A 10,064-nucleotide genomic window follows, 5' to 3' on the forward strand; every position below is an offset into this window, starting at 1 on the left:
GTCTGTTTCCTGCCTGGTGTCTTGTGTTCAGTTTTGGGTTTCTTCCCTGTGTTCATCATGTTATCCCTGTTGGTTTTGGTTCCTCTTCCTTCTTTTGGACATTCAGTTACCTGCCTGTACTGGATATTTTTTATTAGCTCCATAAAAGCTCACCTTTTGCTCCAACTCCACCTGCTGACTGCTCTGCATTTGGGTCCCTTTCTGGCCTGATATATGACAAAGCTGCACTTTTAAAATCCATGTAAACATGTTAGTGTGACTGAAATCGTACTAAATTGAGTTTCTCAAAGTTGGACTAACACACCCAGATAATGTGACTCCTGCATGTATACAGTCAGTCTAACCCAAACTGGCCGAGGCGCTCTGAGCATGCTCCACAGTTTCCGCCCCGGGTTTTGACTTGGAAGTTGAATTGCAGTAAAAACATATCAGAAGAAGTTTGGTCTGTGACGTAATAGGTCAACAGGAAAAAGGTCCAATACTAACAAGCTGAAAGGGGGCATATCTCCACCTATTGTAGAGGAGTCGCACATACTTGGCTCAATAAATGGATTCCCCTCCCGTGCGTGTATACTGGGACAAGGACAGTAGGCCAGCTAGATGTCCTCGTCCAGCTGGAACTGTAGCTCCGCTTAGGTCCTGTTTATACGACAACGATTTCAACTGAAAACGGTAACCTTTAGTTCGCTGGCCGATCATTTACGCGACAGCGGCGTTTTGGGTGCCTGAAAACATAACGATTTGAAAACGGGTTCCAGAGTGCAACTTTTTGGAAACGGCAGCGTCTCCGTTGTCATGTAAACTTGCAATATGCAGTTCCTCTGAAAACGGAGACTTTTCGCACATGCGCATTACGGTTCCAGTCACTAGGCATGCGTGAGAAAGCCGACCATCACAACAACAATGCCGAGCTCTGTTTGTGCTGCTCACCCTGTTGATTTGAAGTGAAGTGTAGATCTGTTACTGTAGCAACTGCACCTCGTCGTCCATCCAGACAAAGTTATCTGTGCATGCTTTCGCCATTGTGTCTTTGTTTTGCTTTGTAATCACTGTGTTGTAGAGGAAGGTGCTTCAGCGCAGGCGCATGGTGTCATGCTGTGGTGTTGCTTTGCAAATTTACACTGCCACCCATTGGCCTGGCATGCATAGCGTTTCCAGTAGATTTTGTGGCTCCGTGTGAACAGAGATCGTTTCAATAACGTCGTCATATAAACACAGAAGTTTTTTAAAATGCAAAGGACAGACTTTTCTGAAACCGTTGTCGTCTAAACAGGGCCTTAACTGTGCATGGAAACGTACTGACTGACTATGGATAGGTTTCTCATACAACCCCACTTCAAAAAATTTGAACTGTCCCTTTAAAGTTTTGCATCATTGATACACATCTTTAAATGTCATTACTCTATGATGTTCTGTTGACTAATGTTTCCTCTTCATTGGCAGCTGACATAAAAATCAGTTAATGGGGCATTTCTACATTATAGAAATACCATATCGATCTTGCACAGATTTGAACCCTTTTGCCTGTCAGATGGTAATGATCATTCACTCATTTATGGTGTACAATGAGGTGGGTGGGTGTCTATTGGACTGGCAAACTGGAGCCTATCCCAGCTGACACTGGGTGAGAGGCAGGGTTCACCCTGGACAGGTCACCAGACTATCACAGGGCTGACACATAGAGACAGACAACCATTCACACTCACAGTCACACCTACAATTTGTCAAAATGTGTAGCCACACTGGGCTAGTAAAGGGACTGAGGTTTTAACTGAAGTTTTACGATATTAATAGATTCATCTTAAGCATCCTTTTTGTATCTTTCTTTTGTAAATATCCAAATTTATGAAAGTTCACTACAAACACTCTGGAGTATTTCTTCAAGGCAAAAGGGCTCTGTGGGAATATCCACATGATTTTAGTATAGTGATTAATCTCCGTTTTGTGGGATGCGTTCAGTGTCCAGTATCACCTCAACACGTTGTTTACAGGCGTTGAGGCTGGTGTTGGAGCACTCACTGCAGGGAATTACTCTGAAAAGTACATTAAGATGATGTCAGAGACTCCTGCAGGGTGGAGGATTGAAAGGTTTCGAAGCAGATGGTGAGAAGATTGCATAACAAAGAGGAAAGACCCACTGGGCCTTTCAGGAAGCTTCCTGCTGCATCCATAATCTGCATCAACATATTCCAGACTTATTATCTTATGTATCCGATTGTCTTAAATCAGTAATTTGATTAGTGTTGCTTAGTGTTTCCTGTATTTTCCTCAGACAGGTGTAACAGCAGGCCCATATAACACTTTAAATATCTCAGACAGAGCAAACAAGATATAAATCAACAGTTTAAATCTTAGTTTTTTGGTTTTTCAAAATGACGAAAGTGTCTGAAGTTAATTGTGTTATTGTGTTATTATAGTCATCACACAGAATCCTCACTAAGTCTTTGAAATCTGACTCACATCTAAAATGATTCTACAAATCCAGACACAATATCACAACATGACGTTACAAAAATGGAGTTTGCACCCTCACCCTCCTCAGCCCAAACTAGATACGTATGAACTGTTGACATTACAGCAGGGAGGTGACACGTCCATAATCTGCTGCAGGGCTCAGCATATAAGAGGGACCCTAAACCCCGGCTGGCCCTCACAGCAAACCCAGACTGACCAGTGCTGCGCCAACACCCACTGCCTGGCTGTCCTTCACCCAGCAGCCGGTGAGTACACCCTCCTCTACATCACCAACATGAACTCTAACTTATTAAGATACCTGCGTAGTAGTGGTAGTAAACGAAGTGAGAGACAGAAATAACTGATTGTGGAGCTGCATGGAAGTCAATGGATATTTATGGACTCTGCAATTATTACTTTTTGAGCTGACCTGAACTCAAAAGATTGAGATGAACAAATTAAGATGAAGCTGAGGACACAGGTTCTGGTTCTTGTACCGTTGTGGAAGATTCATTATTCAGTTGTGCTGCGGGTTTCTTTGGATTTGGTAAATATGGAAGCAGAATGAAGTCACTCAAAATAATTCGGCTCTTGTTTTTCTGAATTAAAGACATTACAATATTGTTTATTCAGAAAACAGGAGCAGAATTTTCCTTCCATGAAACTGCACTGCACTTCAAGATAAAAGCTTGTCCTGGAAATTAACTGCACTTCAAAACTAAATTGTGTTTTTTAAACATCATAATATGTTTCACATCAGAATGGACCTGTGACCCACTTTTGGACCGCACCACCAGTTGGGAACCACTGCATAGGATGATGAGTTTTGGCACATTTTTTTTCTTTTCACCTTACTTTGAGAAATTTACTTATTTGCAGAGCCAAAAGAATGAAGTGCTTTCCAAAGTGAAGAAAATACAAAATATAAGTAATATCAAGGACACATTTCTCGCAAGAAAGGAACACAATGAGAAAAAAGTAAAATTAAGTAAAACAAAATAATGATGGTCATTAAAAAACGTTGAGTTCGAGAACACAGTGGTGTAGTTTCTCAGCTGTTAGGAAGAGTCTTTCTGTGAAAGTAAGTTTTGAGATGAGATTTAAAAGCAGGAACAGAGCTGATCTGAAGCTCGGTGCAACAGAAACATGTTTCTACAAAACACTTTTTGTCATTTAAGAGAGGACGAAATCCTCAAATATCAAATGTTGTCCGCACAAGCAGCTGTACAAAAACGTTCTCTTGGTTAAAACCATCTGATCAAACAATTGTGAAGTACAATGTTTTTGATAATTGGTGCTGCAGACAGTGTTAACATAACAGATGCAAAGTGTTTTCAATCCACAGTATAATACACAATCTTATTTCTAGACCATTAAAGATATTTTAAGATAAATTGTTATTCACTGAATATGAAAAGGCCAGATGATGACAAACCAACCACTGACAGACAACATAAACACCAGCAAACATCTGTACATTGATATAAAGCCTCAGCACACTGCACACTGTACAGTCGACTGTTTAAAAGACTTATTCGACGGTCATTGTCATTGGGACGGATTGATCATTAGACCTTCAGAGCGTGCTCAGCATTTCTGCCATGTTGTCCTTGCTCTAACGAGATTACATTTGAACGGTGGCTTGAAACAGAGAGAGGAGGAGTACTTATTAACTTGAGCCAGGGATTATGGGAAATTGGGTCATCCCCACAGAACAAGGTAGTCCATCTCAGACACTGAATCACTGGGAAATATGAGTGTAAATCCTGCCTGGTGCTTGTCAGATCTGTAAGAGGATTAAGGTCTGTAATGTCAGACAGAGGTGACACACTCTTACAAATAAGGGTTCTTCCTGAGGTGCTGAGGTTCTCCCCAGAAACGTTTGCTCCAGGGGAACCCTGTTTTGAGGCAATGGTTCATCAGAGATTGTTGAAAGATCCTCTCCCTCAAATATTCAAATGTTGACCCATGTTTCAAATGTAGACGTATCTGGAATCCCCTCAATTAATTCATCTTACTTGTGTTCTGCCATCACTGATATCTTTACCATCATTTCATGCGAAACAATGCCACATGGTCCGCCAAAATTAGCTTTTTTTTTTTTTTTTGGTTTCCGTTTCCAACCCTGGAATAGTGAATGCTGTAGTAGTAGTGATTTCTGGAATCTCCACCCCCTAAAAAACGTGATTGTTGAATATAAGTGTCGTGGGTTGCACTGGATTGCATAACCCCCTTTAGAAGCCTCCTGAAGCCCAAGTCAGCCAGGCATGGTTTCCTTGGCCCGGGCTAACCCATTGAACTAAAACCATGATTACTGAGCGTGAGATCTATGGGCAGTAAAGTCAGATAGTATCTTAGTGTCCACCTGGTTTGGTTCTGGACAAAACTCTTGGAATATAAAGGATTCTTAGCACTCTTAGAGGGTGGAAAGGTTCTAGATAGAACTCTCAGAGAGGGTTTGGGTGAGACTAATCAACTACTCAACATATCCTCTGACAAAGGTTCATATAATATCTAACAAATTAGCCCCCCATGAATGGCGCTGGCAAGTCTCACACTTAAGGTAAAGATACATAGGTAATATTTAGGATTACGATCATATTTGGGGGTCACGAAGTGACAAGGTACCGTAAAATAACTCAAAGTTCACTTGAGACAGGAATACCAGTCTCCTGGGAAAGTCCTGTGTTGGTTTGACCTATCTTCCGCTCAAAATGCCTTCTTACACAAACTTACTATCGTTATACTACTTCCTTCTTTGTTGCCATCAGCGCATTGGTCACATGATCACAGCCGTCTTGATGATGTGGGTTATATACAAATTCTGGTGCATTTGCTTCATAGATATACATGCAACAGTGCCCAAGAGCAGCTTCCACCATTGAAGGGTTCTCTGTAGAACTTCTCATAACTATTTTCAACCAACATGGAACAGGTTCCGTTCTGGTTCCTGCACCTAGTTTTGAACCTTGGAGCATCGCGACAAAATGAATTGGTTCAGAATCCGAAAAGTTGCTTCCCAGCTTTCTTGAGCTGAAGGGCGAACCGTAATGACATCAGTCAACATTTTCTTGCCCATAATAGTCTTTTATGTCTTGTTGTCGTCAATTTTTGGTCAGTGTTTGTTTTTTGGATAAAAAAAATATCTTTAATAACTTGGGAAACGCAGGCAGGTTCTCTAAATAGCAGCAAAGTTCCAAGAATCCTGAACAGAACCGGTCCAAGAACCAGAGCTAATTTGGTGGGAAAGGTATCCCAGGGGATTCTGGGATGGTTCTAGGTACAACCCTTTATGTTGAGGTCTAGGTAGAACCCTCTGTTAAACCTTTTTCACCAAATTAGCTCTGGTTCTTGAACTGGTTCTATTAGGAATGTTGGAGCCTTGGTGCTAGTTAGCGAACCAGTCAGCGTTCAACTACTTTTTAGCAGAACCATTGTAATCAAGGATGTGTCATCAGTGGAGCGTGTTGCACAATCTACAACTGAAGTAAAAGGTCATAACCAAGATACGGATCACTATGATTACTATGATAAATTATACTATGATATTTTTGGTTCCAGGTCACCAACTTTTCAGGTTCCGAACAAATTTATTTTTGTTTGAGATGCTCTGAACAAAATTAGGCGCATGACAACAGCACCTGTTCCACATTGGTGGAAAAGTGGTATAAGGAAGGGTTCCAGATGGGACCTTTAGCGAGGGTTTTACCAGGAGCCAAAAAAAAGGTTCTCCAAAAGGGACAAGCTGAAGAACCCTGTATGGTTCTAGCTAGTACCTTTATTTTCAGGAGTGAAATTAGTGGTTATATTTTCTAAGCAATAATTGGTTTGGAAGACTTATCTGAATTTTTCCGTCCTCCTCTCCAAAATGAAAAGCTATCATCAGGACGACTACACTTCAGAGAGGTGTCTCTAAAGCCAGCAGCCCGCACACACGTACTATAACTGCTCAGAATGAACCTTGAGCCGCCAAAACCTGAGATCAAGTCGGCCACCCGTGTCACCGGAGGCCCCGCCACCCCACGCAAGGGACCACCCAAGTTCAAGCAGAGGCAGACCCGCCAGTTCAAGAGCAAGCCTCCGAAGAAGGGAATCCAGGGGTACGCCTCGAACGATGAACTTTTTTTTCTTTAGAGGTTTAGAGATAACGTCATCTTACGGTGTGTGTTTGGTTTTTCTTTGCAGTTTTGGTGACGATATCCCTGGAATGGAGGGCTTAGGCACAGGTGAGTTTAATTTAAATGCATCTCATATCAGTTTCTTTGATCTGCAGGGGCCCGAATGACCTCATGTCTCTGTGTTTTTCCATAGACATCACTGTCATTTGCCCATGGGAGGCCTTTAATCACCTGGAGCTGAATGAGCTGGCCAAATACGGCATCATCTGAGCCCTCCTGCACCTTCCTGCAATCCCCTGAGGATTACAGGCCACCTTCATACTCTTCAAACCATCTGCCTCAGGCTCCATCTCCTAACTTCAAATGGAACTATTCCAACATAACAGACTGTAACAAACACAAAAAAATGGAAAAACAGGAAAAGAATCAACAACAAAAAAAAACTTTCTGTCCTCTTTCTCAGGATTCTTCTTCTGCAGTTCACACGCAACATCTGCTCATGTTTAGGATCTGTTGATTTATTCTGACATCGTCTCTAGATCTGCACTGTTTCTCTAAACTGCCAGCGTCCTCTTCTCTTCTCTCGCTGTTCTCCTAGTTTTTTCTTCTTCTTTCCGTCTTCCTCTCTCTTCTTCTCACGGACAAAACATGAAACTTACGCAAGCAAGGCAGCCTCAAATTGACTTAAGTGACAAACCCGTGAAGCGGGTGGGTTCCCGCTTCACGTGCTTCGGCGCCTCTTTCACCATCTCAGAGGCTTGTCCATCAACATCGAACATATAAAATACAAAACCTGAATTCTGTAGAGACCGGACACCAGCTTGCCATTGCTGAGCGTAACCTTTCAGTGGGATAACCGGTCATCATCAGATATCCCTCTTCTCCCTCTGTTCTCACCAACATTTAACTGCACCCATCTCACCCAGGACACAAATCTTCATCATTCTACCATCTTTGTTTTCATAACATGTGGAGGTCTGATGCATGGAGACGTGATTTCAGAAAAACTAATTGAGAAGAGAATAAATGGGCAGTAGTGTGTTTCGTTCATTTGCTCACACTCACACTGTAGCTGAAGAGGAACAGTATCTTCCATCTTTGTGTTTGCTTGTGTAAACATTAGTTTCACATCTTTCTATTTGTATATCTCCCTTGTATCATTTTAATGTGTGTGAAAACATGTATATCATGTGTAGCTCTCTGTGCCCTGTGTGTTTATATCTGTGTTTTTAAGATCTCAGCTGTTTCATCCATCATCTTTTTCACTTCATCATTTCATCTCCATCATCCTCGTCACTGATCCTTCGTTCTGTTCATGTTCAGTGTTACAAGTCTGTTGTAGAGATGATCGACGCATACACACCTTCAGTTGTATTTAACGTTTCAACGTGTACCATCTTTCGAAACATATATATTCAAATCAAGAGGATAGTGAGAAAGAAGTGTCTAACTTTGCTCTGATGATATAAAACCGAGGATTTTTCTTTCTAAATGATGTTTACAATGATTGCACTGTAGTAACGAGGGATGAGTGGGATGGATGTTTCAGTTCACACCCAGATCTGAAGAGATGTGTAATGGAACTCTGTCCTCTCTACAGGATTTGGGGAAAAAATAAAGCACAAAAATAGGAAAATAAAAATGGGGATTATTTAGTTGTTATTTAGATTATGAATCTGCAGTTTGATATTCATCTTTATTTTGGTCTTTAAGTTTAAAAAAAAAAGGTGCACCGTGCATATGTACAGTCTACACACACAGGTGTACAAGTATGCATACATATAAACAACATATTGGGTTGATTATTTCATCAAAAGTAGGGTTGGATGATGAGATCTCTGAGAGTAAAAATATGACTTGCAATATGGAAATATATATTTGACAGTCCTTAAAAAATAAACCAAAATAAAATAAAATAAACCAAAATAAAATAAAACAAGATAACCATCAGCCTGCTTAAGATCAAGTAAGTAAAAGTATACAGTGTTGAGCATTAGTTAAGTCAAGATTTTACAATTTTCAGACTGAGTTCTGCAAGTCATTGAAAAGACTCACCTGTAGAAATGTTTTAAAAATCTATACATCTACAGAAAGTCTCAATAAAACAACTTTTTGAGAGTTTCTATTTTCAGTATCTTGACATATTTACAAGTGAAACACGATAGACAGGTCATAACATGAACCAAAGTGAAATAAAATAAAATGAAATAAAACCAGATAAAATTAAATAAAATAAAACAAGATAAAGTAATGTAAAAAAAAAAATAAAAATAAATAAAACAGAATAAAATACCTGTGACTGAAATCAGCCTTCAAGAGCAGAAAAACACATTTTGGATAAATCACAACAAACAACAACAAAAAAGGTAAGTGGCAAATATAATATAGAGGATGAAGCAGTTAGAAGATGAATGGATGGATAAAATAATAATATGCTCTGCCACTATATTAGGTTACTAACAACATCAATTTGCATTACAATATTTTATTTATTTACTGCAACTCATTTCATACATAGTAAATATAATAGGAAAAAGGAAATTTTTACTTAAAATTATAAACATAATTCCTCTCAATAACCCTGAAATAGATGCCACTTTGTTCTATTAAAGAAAGTAAAGTAATGTTATTTATTACTGACACTGAATATTTGACATCATTGTGTCAACGTCTGGTCTGCCTCTAAATGCTACGACTGTAGGGAGAGGTGTGAACTTATTCGCCTGTCCCTCCATGCTCCCATGAGACACACTGCACACAGGACACTATAAATGGAAACAGTGGCATAAGGTAGTTACAATGGGCCCCAGTGCACGAGATTATGAAGCGCCCCCGTGATCTCAAGTTACTATTTATGCGCCTAAACTAGTTCCAGTGTAATCGTATCATCTCGTCACATGATCACATGAAGACCTGACACTGTATAACACCAACATACATATTACCCTGAAATAATCATCACATATATATGTATGACAAAAATACCAAAGAAAATAAGAAATTATTCATTGAATTGAATAGTTTTTATCGCTTATCTAGTTTATGTAGAATAAGCATATATTATTCAGATCACTACTGACTGTTTTACAAAATAAAAGAAAGAATGGGGATGGGTTTGCTTTTCAAAGAGATATAGCTCAGCAAATGGCACCTTTTTTTTTATCTAATGTGACTTTTTTTGTTTGTTTGTTTGTTTTTAACACAGGCATTTATCTAAGGTGGCAATTTACTGATTTACCCACAAGAGGGTTTGCTTTCTCTGTGGGCCCCCTCAGCTCAGGGGCCCCAGTGCAAAAGCCCTGCCTGCACCGTCTGTATTTACGCCCCTGAATGGACCACACAACCAGCAATCAAAGAGTACTATGAGGGCTAATAGAGGTGAGGGAAATGGCCCTAAGATAATATCAAGATATTTCAGGAAATTTTTGCGATTATGATTTTAATGTAATTTTGATTTTAATTTTATATACTTTATTAGTCCCCCCCAAGGGG

At 39.9% G+C, this 10,064-nt stretch overlaps 1 protein-coding gene across 1 annotated transcript; it reads left to right on the forward strand.

The window, feature by feature from the left end:
- The first annotated feature begins 2,609 nt into the window (after window positions 1-2,609).
- pde6gb (phosphodiesterase 6G, cGMP-specific, rod, gamma, paralog b) lies at window positions 2,610-7,828 on the forward strand. The gene is made up of 4 exons (XM_049563411.1): window positions 2,610-2,720; window positions 6,331-6,554; window positions 6,640-6,680; window positions 6,766-7,828. Exons 2-4 carry the CDS (start codon window positions 6,409-6,411, stop codon window positions 6,840-6,842), a joined length of 264 nt encoding a protein of 87 aa, XP_049419368.1. The 5' UTR covers window positions 2,610-2,720; window positions 6,331-6,408; the 3' UTR covers window positions 6,843-7,828.
- Window positions 7,829-10,064: the final 2,236 nt, after the last annotated feature.

This window comes from Epinephelus fuscoguttatus, linkage group LG20 (assembly GCF_011397635.1).
Source record: "Epinephelus fuscoguttatus linkage group LG20, E.fuscoguttatus.final_Chr_v1".
Classification (NCBI taxonomy): Eukaryota; Metazoa; Chordata; class Actinopteri; order Perciformes; family Serranidae; genus Epinephelus; species Epinephelus fuscoguttatus.

Bases quoted from the DNA above. Each gene is read 5' to 3' on its own strand.
- pde6gb (XM_049563411.1), top strand. From the start codon at position 6,409: ATGAACCTTGAGCCGCCAAAACCTGAGATCAAGTCGGCCACCCGTGTC. The intron at 6,555-6,639 runs GTACGCCTCGAA...TTTTCTTTGCAG, and splicing joins CCGAAGAAGGGAATCCAGGG to TTTTGGTGACGATATCCCTG. The intron at 6,681-6,765 runs GTGAGTTTAATT...GTTTTTCCATAG, and splicing joins AATGGAGGGCTTAGGCACAG to ACATCACTGTCATTTGCCCA.